Source organism: Macaca nemestrina, chromosome 7 (assembly GCF_043159975.1).
Source record: "Macaca nemestrina isolate mMacNem1 chromosome 7, mMacNem.hap1, whole genome shotgun sequence".
NCBI lineage: Eukaryota > Metazoa > Chordata > Mammalia > Primates > Cercopithecidae > Macaca > Macaca nemestrina.
Window position 1 is genome coordinate 121935472 of NC_092131.1, and position 18138 is coordinate 121953609.

General features: G+C 45.6%; 1 protein-coding gene across 2 annotated transcripts in view; it reads left to right on the plus strand.

The window, feature by feature from the left end:
* Positions 1 to 17706, plus strand: part of LOC105493124 (Ras protein specific guanine nucleotide releasing factor 1) — a 133317-nt gene extending 115611 nt beyond the window's left edge. For both annotated transcript variants that reach the window (XM_011760573.3, XM_011760574.3), the window contains exons 25-27: positions 5085 to 5202; positions 6559 to 6627; positions 16376 to 17706. In XM_011760573.3, the coding sequence (XP_011758875.2) occupies positions 5085 to 5202; positions 6559 to 6627; positions 16376 to 16468 (280 nt within the window). In that variant the 3' untranslated portion in view covers positions 16469 to 17706. The remainder of the gene's footprint in view (positions 1 to 5084; positions 5203 to 6558; positions 6628 to 16375) is intronic.
* The last annotated feature ends 432 nt before the right edge of the window (positions 17707 to 18138 follow it).

Genomic DNA, 18138 nt, shown 5'->3' on the forward strand with positions numbered 1-18138 from the left:
CATCTTTTTCAGCTTTTCGTTAAAATATCCAATATCAGGCTAGGCACAGTGGCTCACGCCTGTAATCCCAGCACTTTAGGAGGCCGAGGCGGGCAGATCACTTAAGGTCAGGAGCTAGAAACCAACCTGGCCAACATGGCAAAATGCTGTCTCTACTAAAAATACAAAAATTAGCCAGGCGTGGTTGTGCATGCCTAAAATCCCAGCTACTTGGGAGGCTGAGGCAGAGAATCGCTTGAGCCCGGGAGGCATAAGTTGCAGTGAGCCGAGATCGCGCCACTGCACTCCAGCCTGGGTGACACAGCAAGACTCTGTCTCAAAAAGAAAGAAAAAGGAAAAAAGAAAAAATATCCAATTTCTACCAGCATCCAGGCTGGAAAATGGCCTTATTGCCTTTCCCAGCCAAGACTTCACCACCAAACCCTAAATCAACACCCCGCCAGCCATTCTCTTAAATGTCCCTTGCCCCACCTACAACAGCCCTAACTGTGTGTGCCCCTTCAGTCCCTGCCGGGTGCCCTGAGAGTGGCCTCATCTCCCCTTTTCATTCCCCAAGCCTACATCCTGGCAAAGTCCCATGACTGTTCCCTCCTCCCAACCTCCCAGCAATCAGAACCTTTCCACAGCTCCAGGCAACAAGAATTTGGTTGAGAACTGAATTTAGCGGTAAAATGTGGTCACCAGCTCTTTTGGGGCCGATTCCAGTTTTGACTACCCTGTCTAATCTCAACCGAGCACACACTTTCATATCTGCACATTTTGTGTTTAATTTGAATAGGAAGTCCTTGATTTAGAGGAACATGTGGGACACAGTGTTACTGTAGGCTGCTGCAGTGAAAGCTTTTCCCCTTTGTTCCCCTGAATTAAGGATGGGAACAGCCATGGAGGAGTGTGTCAGCTAGCTGACTGCCAGGCCATCCCCTATACCCTTTAATCAGGGTGAGAATCAATTTATCTATATGGATATGATGAGCCCAAAGGCTGAGCTCTAGAATTTCAGGGGTTCCAGCAAAGCCAAATATCTATCTCTATCTTTATTTTCTGCCTGTGACCACAGAGCAGAGTAGCAACCCAGTGGTAAAATGGGACTTTCCACCCCCACCCCATCGCAGTGTTTTTTTCAAAGACTACCTACCTAATCACCCTATACCTTGTGCCAGAACCTTGGACCCTGGCCCCAGGGGATTCAGCCCACACGGCCCAGCCTCAAGGGCCCTCACGCCCTCCCTGAATGCCCATCCCAGGCCTCAAGATAGAAGAGAAGAGATCCCCAACTACAGTCGGCAGAAACTTGTAAGAGAGAGTGGCCCATCCCACAGCCAGGGCAGTACAGGGAAGAGAAAAGTCGGAGAGAAGGAGGAAGGAGAGATGGACTCAGTGCTTGTCACGGGTCGGTTTCCTGGAGTTTGGTATAGAGCGTGGGCAGCTGCCTCATGCCAGCAGTAGCTTGTCCCCCATAATTTCCCTTATTCCATTTAACATCATCAGGAGCATCTTGGTGGAAAGAAACATCCAGTTTGGGGGCTCCAAACAACCACAGGCAAGGTCAGGTGTCACCATGCATGGGAGTGCCACAAGGCCTTGCCCAGAAACCAGAAACAGCTTTCAGGCTAGGGGTGGGACACTTTCCTCTCTGCTCCCTAAAATGCTAGCTGCAGACCTGTGAGGGCTCTGCCAGAAGAGGAAGCCACCCCTGTATCAGCTCTGCTCAATAGGCAAGAGCTGGCCCTCACCCGAGAGAGGCCAAAAGGCCCATATGGAAGGTTCAGGACTGGCCTGTTGTTGGGTATCTTGCCTACAGGAAGCCCCAACATGCTTCCCTGTTCATTCAGAGGCTCGGTGTGGCTCAGTCCCCATGCCATGTCTCCCTGCGGGGCCCTCCAGCAGTCCTCTGTCCCACTCTGGCAACTCCATACATTTGCCCACATGGCTGTGAATTTCGGATGGGGGTGTGTGTGTGTGTGAGATTCAGTGTGCTCTCATCCCCTCTTTCATGGCCCCTCACTACAGAGCAAGCCTGTCCAACCTGTGGCCCAAGGGCCGCATGTGGCCCAGGGTGGTTTTAAATGCAGCCCAACACAAATTGGTAAACTTCCTTAAAACATTAAGTTTTTTTTGTGATTTTTTTTTCAGCTCATTAGCTATCGTTAGTGTGTTAGTGTATTTTATATGTGGCCCAAGACAATTCTTCCAATGTGGCCCAGGGAAGCGAAAAGATTGGACATCCCTGCCATAGAGGTAGTAAATAGGGACAGAGGTTAGTACTGGGGCTGGGCATGCTACTTGCAAGTGATTCGATTGCAAATCCACCACCTTCCCACAACTGGACCATGACTCCCCATAAGTACCAGGGGAAGTCGACCCTCAGTGATCAGAGGACCTCGGATCCTTTTCACTGGTCTGGGTGTTCAGAAACCCCCAAAAGCCTTGAGAAACACTGAGTCCTTTGATCATTTGCAATCAGCTCGCAGTCACCAGGCCTCCCGTTCTCCCTTCTATCCTTAGAGCACTCCATGGCTACCTGGCTACTGTCACACGTGCAGGTGGCAGGGTGAAGGGGGACAGCACCTCTCAGAACCCACTAGTCTACACTGCCACAGCCTTACAACCCCAGAGTTACTTCTCAGATCTTTGGATTATTTCTTCATCAGACTCATAATCCTGGGCTTCAGACTTGGAGAATGATGGAAAGGAAATGAAGAGCTGGCTGGGCACAGTGGCTCACATCTGTAATCTGAGCACTTTGGGAGGCTGAGGCGGGCAGATCACTTGAGCTCAGGAGTTCCAGACCAGCCTGGCAACATGGCAAAACCCTGTCCCTACCAAAAATACAAAAATTAGCTGGGTATGGTGGTGCATGCATGTAGTCCAGCTACTTAGGAGGCTGAGGCAGAAGTACCATTGGAGCCCAAGAAGTCAAGGCAGCAGTGAGCTGTGATTGTGCCACTGCACTTCGGTCTAGGTAACAGTGAGACCCTGACAAAAACAAAAAAAAAGAAAGGAAATGAAATCTGAGCATGTAATAATCATGGACTAGAAGGAACGGAAGGATGCAGAGCAGCCCCTCCAGTGGCTGGATGATCCTTACTCTTTTTTAATCACAAACCACAGTAAATATATATATTTGAAATTACAAGTCTGTATACAAATGCATATATGCATTACAGGAGAAAAAATTCCACAAAACAATATATACCTTTATTCCATTTGATGAAGTCAGATATTTTCTTTTTCACTTGTTATTTTTATTTGTTTTCAATTAAATAGAGATGGGGTCTCACTATGTTGCTTAGGCTGGTCTTGAACTCTTGGATGCAAGTGATCCTCCTACCTCAACCTCTCAAATCCCACTCCCTGGGATTACAGGAGTGAGCCACCACACCCGGCCCTTTTTCACTTTTTAAAAATTCTAGTCTACACCCTCTAAATTGATTTCAACACCCATGACAGGGTCAGCCCTACATTTGGAAAAACACTTTTGCCTGCTGTGTCCCTAACGCCAGGCATCTGCCTCCTTCACGACTTCGCCATACTGTGCCAACTGTACTTGTGTTTACCTAACAGCCTCTTTACATTAATTCACTTTTTCCCAAAAATATATAAGCAGGAAATTTTTATATCATGACAAATGGAAAACCAGCATACTTGCTGTAAATACAAGAATGCCATTAAAAAATATATGGTAAAAACAAAATAATGTTATTGAATTCTGGCCAAATACTGATGCTTGCCAACACTCTGATTCTGACACCTGTCGCTATTTGTTTAAAAAGATAAAATGTGAAAGGAGAATGGCAAGTGTCAAAAGTGTCAAAGTCACACTATCACCAAATGAGGCACTCTCCCTGAGCAGAAGGGGGAAAAGTAAAAATCCAATGTTTCTTACCACGTGAATTCATGTTATTTAATATTGTGCCTGTAAGTCACCTAAAATCAGCTGTCAGACCACCTAAAATTGTCTTAGCTGGCATCATTGCTTTATACATGAGGAGCCTGAGGACCAGAGAGGGAAAGGCCTGGCACGGGGTCACACAGTAGGCAGGTGAGGGACAAGGCCCAGGTTTCTACTCTTGCTCTATCATCCTCCCGGCCTCCCCTTCCTCCAGGTTAGCAGGGTTGCCAGGCGGCCATAAGGAGACAAAGGTGAGATGGGCTGGGAATGAGGGTCACTGCACTGTGCTCGATGATGCCACCGCATCTGTGTGCTGAGCTGAGAGGAGGTGGCAGAGCACTGGGGAGGAGGCCCCAGAAGGAGCTAAAGGGAGCCCTGCCGGCACATAACAGCTGCCAGGCTCCATCACAGCCTCCATCAACCCTTACCCAGCATCCAGCCAGGGGCACCAGAGCATGCTGGGAAGGAGCAGTAACAGGAGCCCCTGCTTTGGACCAAAAATCAGAGAGGCATGGCCCATCACTCCAGGGGCCCCGCTCCCAAAGATGCAGTCCCCCAAGAGTCACCAACTATGGCAACTATCACCCAACCTCCTGCCCCAAAGCTACGATTACTTTCAGGAAAGTGATCTCAGAGAGCAAGGGTTCCCTGCCCTGGCACCCAAGCCCAGTGCTTAGGTGGGCGGGAGATGCCAGTGGAGACAGAGGTCTCAGGGAGCAGAGACAAGGGAGTCAGATAGGGTACTGGCAGGAGTGGGGTGGCTGGGGCTGCAGAGCCCTCCGGGAGGTGATTCAGGGGGCAGATCTGGATGGGCGAGGCTCAAGGAGAGATAGGAAAGGTGAGTTTAGAGGGGCTGGTGACAGAGCCCAAGGACTGACTGGGACAGAAGGCAGACAGGTAGGGGAGGACCTTCTGGCTCGGGAAGGAAAGAGACAATTTGAGATGCCCCAGTGGGTATAAGAGGCCCCAGTCAGTACCATGTCGCCCTCACCACCCCAGAGGACTGGCCCTGAGACCCAGCTGACAGTCCTAGGCTTGTAGAATAGTCAGTCCTAGAGTATAGTGTGATTCTTGGTGACTGCAAGTCCCTTTGCCTCTAGCAAAGCAAAAGGTGCATGCGGGCTGTTCTGTTCTTGGTAGACGTTACCTTTTTTTAAATGAAAAACTTTTGTTAATTCCGTTTGCTTCCAAGTTGTGACCCACCCTGTGTCCCTTACCTGGGGATGTACCTCACCGACCTGGCCTTCATCGAGGAGGGGACGCCCAATTACACGGAAGACGGCCTGGTCAACTTCTCCAAGATGAGGATGGTGCGTTCCCCCCAGCCAGGCAGGGGAAGGGGGGTGTCGAAGCCCAGATGACTCAACCTGGGGCCCACCCACACTCTGCCCTCCAAGGCTCAACCCGCTGCATAGGGTGCCACCATTTGGGAGCCTGGGTCCAGCTTCCCAATGAGAGCCATCACTATCATTGATGAGCAGTTAGAATCTGGCAGGCCCTGAACCATGCTTTCACAGGCATTTCCTCCTCTAGTCCTGACAGTCTGAGAGGTAGCTGCTCTTATTCTGCACCATTCAGATGAGCAGACTGAGCCTGGGTGAGGTCAAGTGAGCAGCCCAAGGTCACCCCACAAGTAAAAGGCAGAGCTAGGTCTGGAGCCCAGGTCCAGGTGACTCCAGAGCCCCACACTGTTACTCACACCCATCTGTATTGTTCATATTGACGCTTGATGTGGACAAAGTAAAACCACTTACACAGCACCTCCTAAAAGAATAAGTTTCCAATTTTCCCAGAAAAATCAAGAACCTGGGATAAGGGATGAGGAGACTTCTCCCATCAGAAACAGGATTCTAACCGTCCCCTTCTGCCCTCTCACTTCAACTGGAAAGCCTCTACTTGCACCAGTTTTATATAATGGGCCTCTACATTCGATTTTTGTTGGATGGAAAGGGTTTCTTCAGACACCATCCTGAAGAGCGAAAGCCCCTTTTCATGATGTCTTGTGTACAGCAGGCACTAAGGAAGTGGCAGATGCCTTTAACTTTTGCTGGAGTCGTAGGGTTTTGTTTTAGTGATGTTAGGTAGCTTATGCCACTAATTAAAGGAGATTTTTTTCTTCTCTCAGTCACATAGTGTAGTTCACCTACAGAATCTCGACAAGTCTTGGAAGCAGATTTCTGATTTAAGAAAAAAGAAAAAAACATGAGGCTGGGTGTGGTCACTCACACCTATAATCCCAGCACTTTGGGAGCTGAGGCAGGTGGATCACTTGAGGTCAGGAGTTCGAGACCAGCCGGGCCAATATGGTGAAACCCCATCTCTACTAAAAATACAAAAATTAGCTGGGTGTGGTGGCACGCACCTGTAGTCCCAGCTACTCAGGAGGGTGAGGCAGGAGGATCGCTTGAACCCAGGAGACAGAGGTTGCACTGAGGCGAGATCACGCCACTGCACTCCAGCCTGGGTGACAGAGCAAGACTCCATCTCAAAAAATAAAACTAAAAACAAACACACATGATGCCTCTGTGGGACCTTCCAGGAGGCAACACGTATGGAATGAAGAGGCTGACTTCAGATTTCGCTGTTGATTCCCCTTCAGTTCTGCAACGTGGGGGGTAGAACTAGGAGAGCAAACTGTGTTCTGAAACTCTCCTTCCTTCCCACAGATATCCCATATTATCCGAGAGATTCGCCAGTTTCAACAAACTGCCTACAAAATAGAGCACCAAGCAAAGGTAAGCTGGTGCCTTTTCCTGGTCACTTGCATGCTTTCACAGTGGCTCTGTCTAGGCCACCTTCCACCCTATCCCCTCCATACCCATCCACTTTCCCTTCCAGAATTCTCCTGGGCCCAGCTCAAACACTATCCCTGTAAGGAAGCCTTCCCAAGTCCCTATTTCTTCAAATTGGGCCTGTGTTCATCTTGTGACTCTTGTCTGGTTTTACCTACCATAGGATGGTTTGTTTTCATGTCTAATCTCCCCCAGGGCAAGAGAGGCAGAGTTGATAACATCTGTTTCTGAAAGGTACTATGCTCACAAGTTACAAAATCCGCAGATACAAGGAGTGCACAGTGAAATGTTCCCCAGCCACCTAGTTCCCCTTCCAAAGGCAACATTTCCACCCATTTCTTGTGTCTAGGTCCACAGGCAGTCCATAAACACAAGCAGACTTTGCATACTATTCTCCAGCATACTATATACAGCTCAGTATCATTCTTTTTTCTCCTTCATAATATATCTTGGAGATCATTCTCTATTAAAACAGAAGCATCCTCATTCTTGCTTACAGCTGCAGAGGAATTTATTTATTTAGCCAATCCTCTGTATTGATGGTCATTTAGGTTGTTTTGATATTTTGCTGCTACAGACAAGGCACAAAGAAATACTTTGTACATCCAGAAACAGGCAGGGAGGGCCATAGGGTATGGATCCCAGGGTCTGTGCTGCTCTGAGGGCCTAGAGAGCCTTACTGGAGGAGGAGAATCTTGGAAGAGTTTTCCTGGTTGGGGTGGACATGTCTTTCTTGCAGAGAGACAAGCTTGTGTAAGGCTAAGTACAGTGACCCACCACCACCACCAAATGGCTGGCTGCAGAGAGCAGCATCAGACCTGGGACTTTGTCCTTAGGACCATAGGAAGCCCTGAAAGGAGGTTATATAATTGGACTAGTTTGCATTTTTAAAAGATTGCAAGGCCATGTAAGAGAATGGTTGGTCTGGAAAAAAAAAAAAAAAAAGTCTCAGCTCACCAAAAAGAAAAAAAATTGTTTAATAAAAAAGAATGGTTGTCATTTTAGTCTCATTTTATTATTCAAAGCCTGTGCTGTTAGCCCCATTTTACAGATAAAATAACTGAGATTTGCTAACCCAGACTCTTGGGCTATGACTTTTCTTTTCTTTTATTATTATTATTATTATTGTTGTTGTTTGTTTGTTTGTTTGTTTGTTTTGAGACAGAGTCTCACTCTGTTGCCAGGCTGGAGTGCAGTGGTACAATCTTGGCTCACTGCAACCTCCACCTCCCGGGTTCAAGCAATTCTTCTGTCTCAGCCTCCCAAGTAGCTGGGATCTGGGACTTTGTCCTTAGACCCACGGGAAGCCCTGAAAGGAGGTTGTATAATTGGACTAGTTTGCATTTTTGAAAGATTGCAAGGCCATGTAAGAGAATGACTGGTCTGGCACGCCACTATGCCCCAGTAATTTTTGTGTTTTTAGTAGAGACGGAGTTTCACCATATTGATCAGGCTGGTCTCAAACTCCTGACCTCAGGTGATTCACTCACCTCAGCCTCCCAAAGTGTTGGGATTACAGGCATGAGCCACCGCACCCAGCCTCCAATCCTATGACCTTTCTTCTCTGCCCAGAGATATAGCATCTTAACCTCCTAGTGTGCAGTTCACAAAAACATCCAACTTCAGACACACCCTCAAGCACACCAGAAAATCAAGCTTTTATTGTTTTTCCCTTCTAATGTCCTTTGTGATTGATGTGTTGTTTGAGAATGTGTCTGTTTTTTGCCATGTCCTGAGAACTCATGATCTGCTTTATAACCGATAGCCATATCGAAGGAGAAAAATCGGTGGAGCAACTACAATTAGTTAAACTGGCCACTTTTGCTTTGCTTTCCATTCATTCTCTCACTCTATAAATATTCACTGAGCAAGTCCTACATGCCAAGCACTCTAATAGGCTCTTGGCTCAGCAGTGAACAAAACAGATAAACTCTTGGCCGTCACGAGCTTGCGTTCTAGAGGGAGATAGACTAAGAGGTAAAAAATATAATATGACAGATGATTATTACAACCATGGAAGAAATGAAGCAGGGGAGAGGAATGGGAGGTTGGGAAAGGAATAGGGGGCCGTGAGGTCCTAGAATTTTCTTTTCTTTTCTTTCTTTTTTTTTTTTTTTTCGAGACGGAGGTCTTGCTCTGTCACCCAGGCTGGAGTGCCGTGGCGTGATCCCAGCTAGTTTTTGTACTTTTAGTAGAGACAGGCTTTCACCATGTTGGTCAGTCTGGTCTCGAACTCCTGACCTCGTGATCCACCCGCCTCAGCCTCCCAAAGTGCTGGGATTACAGGCGTGACCTAGAATTTTCAGTGTTGGACAAAACAGAAATAAAGGGCATCATGAGCCACAACATCACCTATGTTATGCATCAAAGTGCTTGAATCTAATCAGGAGGAACCAACAGACAATTTCAGAATATGGGACATTCTGTGAGACAACTGGTCTGTAACTCAGTGGTATGCTAGTAAATGTTAAACTGGTTTTGGGGGTGGGGGATTGAGTCCTGATGTGTAGCATTATTTGCTGTTGAAGAGAAAAACGATTGGAATACTTGTTAAAAATGGTAAAATTGGAACACTTGTTTAAAATAGTAGGTTTACTCAAATGCAATAGAGGCCAAGACTGTTTCTTGGGGGAGAGAGATTGAACTCAGCTATAAATACAACAGGGACAGGTGGGGATTTGTAGTCAATGGGTCAAGGAAGGGGGTCAGTGGATGGAAAATTACTAAGAGGAGATATCAAGAATAGGGGAATTCTTGCTAAACTGGCCTAACGAGGTTTTTATTAAAGTCAGGCCAAGGACTTCAGATATCAGGGTTGGAGAATGAAGAATTTGATCAGATATCAAGGTGGGGGAATTCTTGCTAAAGGCAAGCCAAATTTGAAGCCTACGTATGAAGAGGTCTCAGAGGAGCCTGGTAGGTGATGCTGGCAGGGCCACTTTCAAACCACCACCTGGACATCACTGAAGCAGAGTTGGGAACAGAGGCTAACAATTGGCACGTGCAGGCTGGCATGAGCCAGCTCCAACACACTACTGCATATACTCTTCAAAAATATCAATGTCTTTTAGCAATAAAATATTTTCAATTAAAAATATATGTATCGGCTGGGAGTAGTGGCTCACACCTATAATCCCAGCACTTCAGGAGACTGAGGCAGGAGGATCACTTGAGCCTAGGAGTTTGAAGCGAGCCTGGGCAACATAGGGAGATCAGAGATCCTGTCTCTAGCAAAAATCATAGTAATAATTAGCTGGGCATGGTGGTGCGCACCTGTAGTCCCATCTACTCAGGAGTCTGAGGCAGGAGGATCACTTGAGCCCAGGAGTTCAAGGCTGTAGTAAGCTATAATTGCACCACTGCACACTAGCCTGGGCAACAGCGTGAGGCTTTGTGTCTAAAAACCAAACACACACACACGCACCCACACACACACATATCAATGTCATGAAAAATAAAATAAAAAAGACTAAAACACACAGGCTGGGCTCATGGTGAGCTTTCAATCCTAGCGCTGTGAGAGGCAGAGGCAGGAGGTACTTGAGTTCAGGAGTTCAAGATCAGCAACATAGTGAGACCCTGTCTCTATAATGAAAAAACATTTTTTTTTTCAAAAAAAAAAATACTAAATCATATGACATCCAAATGCAATGTGTGAATGTTGATTGGATCTGGGATTTAAAAAAAAAAAAAAAAAAACAGCTGTAAAGATTATTTTATTCATTAAAACTTGAAGAAATTTGAATATGATCTGTGCATCAGCTAATTTTATTTTATTGATGTTAAATGTCCTAGGTGTAATGATGTTACGGTTATGTAAGAGAATGTCCGTGTTCTTAGGAGATGCATGACTGAAGTATTTAGTGGGGGAAGCATTACACTATTTACCTTCAAATGGTTCAGCCCTCAGAAAAAGGATTATACATATATGTTGTATGCATAGTTTTTATATTTTTTAAATAAAAAGTTGGCAGGAAAACAGACAACAGTAAAAGCATTTACCATGGAAAAACAGATATAAATACTGGAAGGAATATGTAAAACAAGACTATCCACTAGAAATATAATGTAAGCTACATATGTAACTTTAAGTATCCTACAGGGCCACATTTTTTAAACTTTATTTATTTATTTATTTATTTATTTATTTTAATTTTTTGAGACAGGATCTCACCCTGTCACCCAGGCTTGAGTGCTGTGGTGTGATCTTGGCTCACTGTAGCCTCGACCTCTCCTGACTAGCTGGGACTGCAGGCATTCACCATTACACCCAACTAATTCTTTCATATTTTTTGTAGAAACAGGGTTTTTCTGTGTTGTCCAGGCTGGTCTCCAACTCCTGCCTCAAGTGATCTGCCTGCCTCGGCCTCCCAAAGTGCTGGGATTACAGATATGAGCCACTGCACCTGGCCTGTTTTTTGTTTGTTTGTTTGAGACAGGGTCTCACTCTGTCACCCAGGCTAGAATGCAGTGACACAATCATAGCTCACTGCAACCTTGACTTCCCCAGCTTAAGGTATGACCACACCCAGCTAATTTTTTATTTTTTTATAGACAGGGTCTGCCAATGTTGAACTCCTGGGCTCAAGTGATCCTCTCGTCTTGGCCTCCCAAAGAGCTGGGATTACAGGTGTGAGCCACCATTCCCAGCTTCATTTTTTTTTTAAAGCAAAAAGAAATAGGTAAAATTAACAATAATATATTTTACTTAATACAATATATCCAAAAAATTGTCAGTTCAGCATGTAATCAATATAAAAATTGACTGAAATATTTTACTTTATTTTATTCATACTAAATTTTCAAAAATCCAGTGTGTATTTTACACGTCACATCTTAATTCAGATGAGCCCTGTTTCAAGTGCTCAGTAGCTACATGTGGCTAATGGCTGCTGCACCGGATTTGGGGGCTAAGAACTGAAAATGGCTATCTCTAGAGAGCCAGGCCTGGCGGCTAAGAAGGGGCAACAGAGAATTGCTGGTTTTCGTTATGAACTGTTTAATGCTACTTGGCTTTTTTAATTACATAAAATAAGATATAAATCAACTTTAAAATAAAAAGAAATAAAAATACAATTTAAAAACAAATAGTCCCGGGCCTGGCATGGTAGCTCCCAACCAAAATCCCACACTTTGGGAAGCCAAGGCAGGAGAATTGCTTGACGCCAAGAGTTTGAGACCAGCCTAGGCAACACAGTAAAGGCTCCCAACTCTACAAAAACAAAAAAACCTGAGCCAGGCATGGTGTCTCATGCCTGTAGTCCCAGCTACTCAGGAGGCTAAGGCAGAAAGATCACTTGAGCCCAGGAGGTCGAGGCTACAGTAAGCCGTGATCGTGCCACTGCACTGCAGCCTGGGCAACAGAGTGAGAGCCTGACTCTATTTAAAAAAATAAATAAGTGCTCATGGTCTGGTAGGGAAGCTTTGAGTTTGGGGGCATGGCTCTTAGATGATAAAAACACGGTGATTTGAATAACAAGATCAAACATTGAATCCATCAGCTTAAAGCACTAAGGGAATCAGGCCCAAGCCGCCAGGGTTCAGAATGGCTCTTCCGCCAATTAACAGCAGCAAGCCAGAGCCTGCTCAGCATCTCCAAGGCTCCTCCCTCTGCCTTATTCAACACCAACCAGCCCCCACTCAGCCCACTCCCACATCCCATGAGCTTCTCTCAGTCGACCAGGGAACACCTGGGTTCAAATCCTGGCAAAGCCACTCACCAGCTGTGTTACCTTCTGCCTCAACTGTAACATGAGATTCTTTTATTTTTGAGACAGAGTTTCACTCTGTCACCCAGGCTGGAGTGCAGTGGCACGATCTCGGCTCACTGCAACTTCTGCCTCCGAGGTTCAAGTGATTCTCCTGCCTCATCCTCCCAACTAGCTGTGATTACAGGTGCCCGCCACCATGCCTGACTAATTTTTGTATTTTTAGTAGAGATGGGGTTTCACCACATTGGCCAGGCTGGTCTCAAACTCCTGACCTCAAGTGATCCACCTGCTTTGGCCTCCCAAAGTGCTGGGATTATAGAGCCACTACGCCTGGTAACATGAGATTCTTATACCAGCCTGGGATGGGTTGTTTTTGATGATTAAATATGACAACCTTTGTGAAAGGACTTTATAAAAAGCATTGCTGTCTGATGCAAGAACTCGTGCATACATGAGTAACAGTTGGTTTCTGGTCTCCGTGGATGGGTGAGGGGATTTTGAGGGCCTGGTGAGGGGGTCTAATGTGGCTAAAGAGGGAGGTTGTTGGCAACTGCATGGCTAGAGCCCCTGCTTTGGAGGCAAGAACTTCAGGGAAAGAGCAGAGGTGTTTAAAGGCAGTGGGTCTCCAGTGTCCATGTGCATCCAAATCACACCCACCAAAAAGAGTGAGTTGTACTGTATGTACCTTTTTTAAAGTAAAACAATACTCAATGCTTGACAAGCCTACTCTGCTGACAGTGTTGGCCATTGATAAACACTGTCTTGAAAGAAATATGAAAAAATGCAGTAAGGAACCCATGATCCTTCTCCTAGGGATTTACACTTTAAAAACTTAGTTAAGGCAAAAGGCTATATTCTAGAAGATCTTCATTGCAACATTTATTTTATATATAAAATAGCAAAAAAACCTGAAAACAACTGGTCAGGAGTTCTCGACCAGCCTGGCCAACCTGGTGAAACCCGTCTCTACTAAAAATGCCAGGCATGGTGGTGCACACCTGTAATCCCAGTTATTCGGGAGGCTGAGGTAGGAGAATTGCATGAACCCAAGACACAGAGGTTGCAGTGAGCCGAGGTCGCGCCACTGCACTCCAGCTTAGGTGACAGAGCGAGACCTCGTCTCAAAAAAAAAAAAACAAAACCTGAAAACATATCCAACATATCTTACATACCCAATAATAGGGAAAGAGGTTAGTAAATATAGTGCAAGATGATGCAGTCTTACAGCCACTAAAAAGTGTAACTTTGGAGATTTTGTTATGGAAACATGGACATTTTTCCTAATAGTATAAGTGAAAGCATACCAAGTGCTATCCATTCCGTAGGTACAACTATGGAAAAGTACTTTTGTATTTTAAGAACTAGACGATCACACACAAAAAAAATGAAAACAGTTATTTTAGAGTGGTGAGATTACGGGCTTCTGTTTTTCTCCAAAAATGTATTTTATATTGTCACATCCTTTCTTCTACAATAAAAAATATTAAGACAAAAGTATCAACATAACTCAGCAGTATTTGAGGGTCTGTGTTTGTGTGTTCATCCAGCCTGGGAACCACAGAGTTGCCATGTGGATCACACAGGGCTTATCCAGAAGGTACCATGGTCACAGTGGGCCCTGGAAAAGTCTCAGAAGTTACCAACAAAATTTCAGGGTTTTCTTCCATCTCCTGCTTTTGTCTCCTTAAACTTTCCCTCAAGCTCTGATGTGCAATACAAATAAATATTACTGACCAGGGCCAGTGGCTCACGCCTGTGATCCCAGCACTTTGGGAGGCCAAGGCAAGCGGACCACGTGAGGTCAGGAGTTCAAGACCAGCCTTGCCAACATGGTGGAACCCTGTCTCTACTAATAATACAAAAATTAGCCAGGCATGGTGACACATGCCTGTAATCCCAGCTACTTGGGAGGCTGAGGCAGAAAAATCACTCGAACTCTGGAGGCGGAGGTTGCAATGAGCCAACATCACATCGCACCACTGTACTCCAGCCTGTGTGACAAGAGTGAAACTCCCCCTCAAAAAATAAATAAATAAATATTACTGCTCTTCAGTCTTCTTTCATTAACAGCTTTGCAATGGTGGTACATGCTGCCAGTCTCCCTCGAAAGTACAATGTCTTAGGAAAATTAGCCTGACTTAGCCAAGTCAGGTCAAGAGTTCGACATCAGCCTGGCCAACATGACAAAACCCTGTCTCTACTAAAATTGATCCTGCACATGCTCACTATGGAGGAAACTGATCAGTTTGCTGATCCCCAGGGGGCTTGGGAGGTAGAGATTCATACGTCCTAGAAAGGACTGTTCACATGATGCTACTATCTAGACATAAAAGACTATTTCACACAGTCATAAAATCACCATGTCTTTATCAGTGGGTGTAGGTTAAACCAGACTGTGATATCTAAAGTCATCTTCCTAGAAGTGCTGGGTATGAGCTGCTAATCGGACATAGTAATCACTTTATCTGCTATCAGCATAGCAGACAGCTGGTTCCATCCTTTATAGTAGCAGAGTCAATTAGCCAAGACAAAAGCAGCAGACTTTATTTTTCTCAAGCAGCTATCAAAAGATTCCCAAACATATAATAAGAAAATTTGGCTAGGCACGGTGGCTCGCACCTGTAATCCCAGCACTTCGGGAGGCCGAGGCAGGTGAATCACTTGAGGTCAGGAATTCAAGACCAGCCTGGCCAACATGGCAAAACCCTGTCTCAACTAAAAATACAAAAATTAGCCAGGCATGGTGGTGCATGCCTGGGATCCCAGCTACTCAGGAGACTGAGACAGGAGAATCGCTTGAACCCGGGAGGCAGAGGTTGCCATGAGCGCAGACTGTACCACTGCACTCCAGACTGGGTGACAGAGCAAGATGCTGTCTCAAAAAAATTTTTTTTTCTTTCTGCTCTGGATTTATGTAGGGGGGAGAAATGTGCCTTTAGTTCCAAACAACTGACAAATAAATAAGTCTTGGAAAGACACTTTTTGGAGCAGGGGGCTGCCTGTGAGGTTAGAGCTCAGATCCCTCATTGCACATTTAATGCACAGGCGTTCAGCAAAATGCTTCAGAGCAGGAGTGGGGTGGGGAGAGAGGAGAAGACAGGATAACCTAACTCATATGATGCATCTTTCTGATTTTCCACTCTTAAGATTTCTCCCCAGGGTAAGAAAAAGGAAGGCTCTTCTCTCACACAGCCTCCATTTCTACTTGCCTCTCTTGGAGTGAATCTCTCACAGTACCATGTAATCCTAGTGTTTAAATATATTTTATCCCAACATTTTATTATAAAACATTTTATTTTATTTTAAGACAAGGTCTGTACCCAAGCTGGGGTACAGTGGTGTGAACACAGCTCACTGCTGCCTTGACCTCCTGAGCTCAAGTGATCCTGCTGCCTCAGCCTCCCATGTAACTGGAACCACAGATGCACACCACAATACCCAGCTACTTTTTTGATTTTTTGTAGAAACAGGGTCTCACTTTGTTGCCCAAGCTGGTTTCAAACTCCTGGGTTCAAGTGATCCTCCTGCCTCAGCCTCCCAAAGTGCTGGGTTCAAGTGATCCTCCTGCCTCAGCCTCCCAAAGTGCTGGGATTAGAGGCATGAGCCACCATGCCCAGCCTTATGAAACTTTTCAAACATACGGAAACATTGACAGAATTGTGACAGACAGATCAAACATAAACACTGACAGAACTGTGAACACATATATCCGCCACCTAGTTTCTACAATTGACTTTTTTTTTACTTTTGTACCAACCTTAATATTATGACAATATTAAATAATAATCCTAAGACAATACTTACATCAACTACTGAAAACTTATGTCAAGATGGAACACTACTGAATGCATTTTTGCCTCATGTGCCAATCTGACTCTCCCCAGGAAGAGACTTGGGCCCTAGGAGATAAAGGGCATCCACAATCAGCACTATGGAGGTCCCACAACCCTCCCATTCCCTTTTCTCTTTTCTTTTCTCAGGTAACGCAATATTTACTGGACCAATCTTTTGTAATGGACGAAGAAAGCCTCTACGAGTCTTCTCTCCGAATAGAACCAAAACTCCCCACCTGAAGCTGTGCCCAGCCCAGACCCAGCTGTTCCCGGGGACACGTGCTAGATAATACTGTACATATTCGTTTGGTTTCACTGGATTTTCTTCTTCAGTATGTGCTTCTCCAAGAATACAAATCGTCCTTGTTCTTAGATTCCTGTAGAACCGGAATATGAGTTTCTGCACCGTTTCAGACTTTGCCCACCCGTCCCTCCCCTCGTCTCCTGCAGTGCCTGTTTCTTTTAAACAGCTGTACTCTTGGTCCCTCTTCCCTAGACTCCTCACTCTTCTCAGAGGGGAAACAGCACCCTTGCATACAAGAACCTCAGACTCCAGTCCTGCTTCCGTCCCTCCCCAGCCCAGGCTCCTGGGTTGAGGTGGCCACCCAGGCATCCTCCCAGCATGTTCCATGTAGTTGTTATAACTGGGTGGGGGGGTGGGGGGCGGCGGGAGGGGGAACCATACCCTGAAGTCCAGTCATTGACAAATCTTCCCGCTGATGGTGATGTCAATTTCCAAAGCAGCTTCTCCAGCCAAAATCGCAGGTCTCAAAACTCCCCATCTGTCTCCCAGTAACCTGGACGGAAGGGAGTCCTCTCTGCTCAGAACCACACCCCTCGTACAAATGCTGCCATCTCGTTCAGGCCCCATGTTGCTCCTTGCTCTAGGATTAACACCAGATAGCATGAATAGCAGTCTCAATACAACTGGATAAGGCCCTAGACTTCCCGAGGAAACAGAGTCACAAACACCAAGCCACGTCGACTCTTGCCGACCACCGGCCCAGCATTCACTGAAAGTCGGGAACACAAAAATATCACTTTTCCTCTTTAAGCCGCCTAACGGTCACTACAAGCTTACATTGAGATGCTCTAAGTCTGTATACCTTGTGATAATTAGTACCACACTGTAGAATTAGGAAATCAATAACCAAGTGTTTTTATTGCATATACTGTAGTCCTGTCTAAATGCCTTCTAGCAGGAATATAGTAATGTAGTGCTTATTCTGTGAATATTACCATGTATTTTTTACATTGTACAGTATAGAAAACACAGGTTAACTCCGAAGTGGCAGGCATGCTCCACTACAACAGACAGACAACTTTTGCTGTAAGCAATACCTAGTGGTATGAGAATTCTATTTCAAGTCCTAAAATATTTCAACTTACAGCTCGTTTGGAAAAAAATTTCCATTTTTGTAAAAATATATGTTTCCTGATTACCTCTTGCTAATAAATCTATTCTATCTCAGGGTGAACAGTGAGTTTTGATGGGTTTCATTTGTTCAGTCAAAGAATATTTGATGAGCACTTGCTCCTTACCCAGCCCAGGCTGGGACCAGAGATCCAGAGTGTCAAGGACACTATCCCTGCTTTTTAGGCACCAACAGTTTGATGGGGAAGACTGTTTCAGTTGCCTACTGCACCAAGAACAACCCACTCCAAAACATAATGGCTTAAAACCATTTTTTGTTACCTTTCACAGTTCTGTGGGTTGACTGGGTCCAGCTGTCAGTTCTTATTTGGAGTCTCTCATGAAGTTTCAGTCACACAGCAACTGGGGCTGGAGTCATCTGAAGGCTCAACTGGACCAGGCGGTGCTCTAGTTGGTGCACCAAGATGGCGCTGTCACATGGCTGGGTGTTGATGTCTGCTGGGCTGCACTAGGGCTGTTCATGGGAGCATCCACA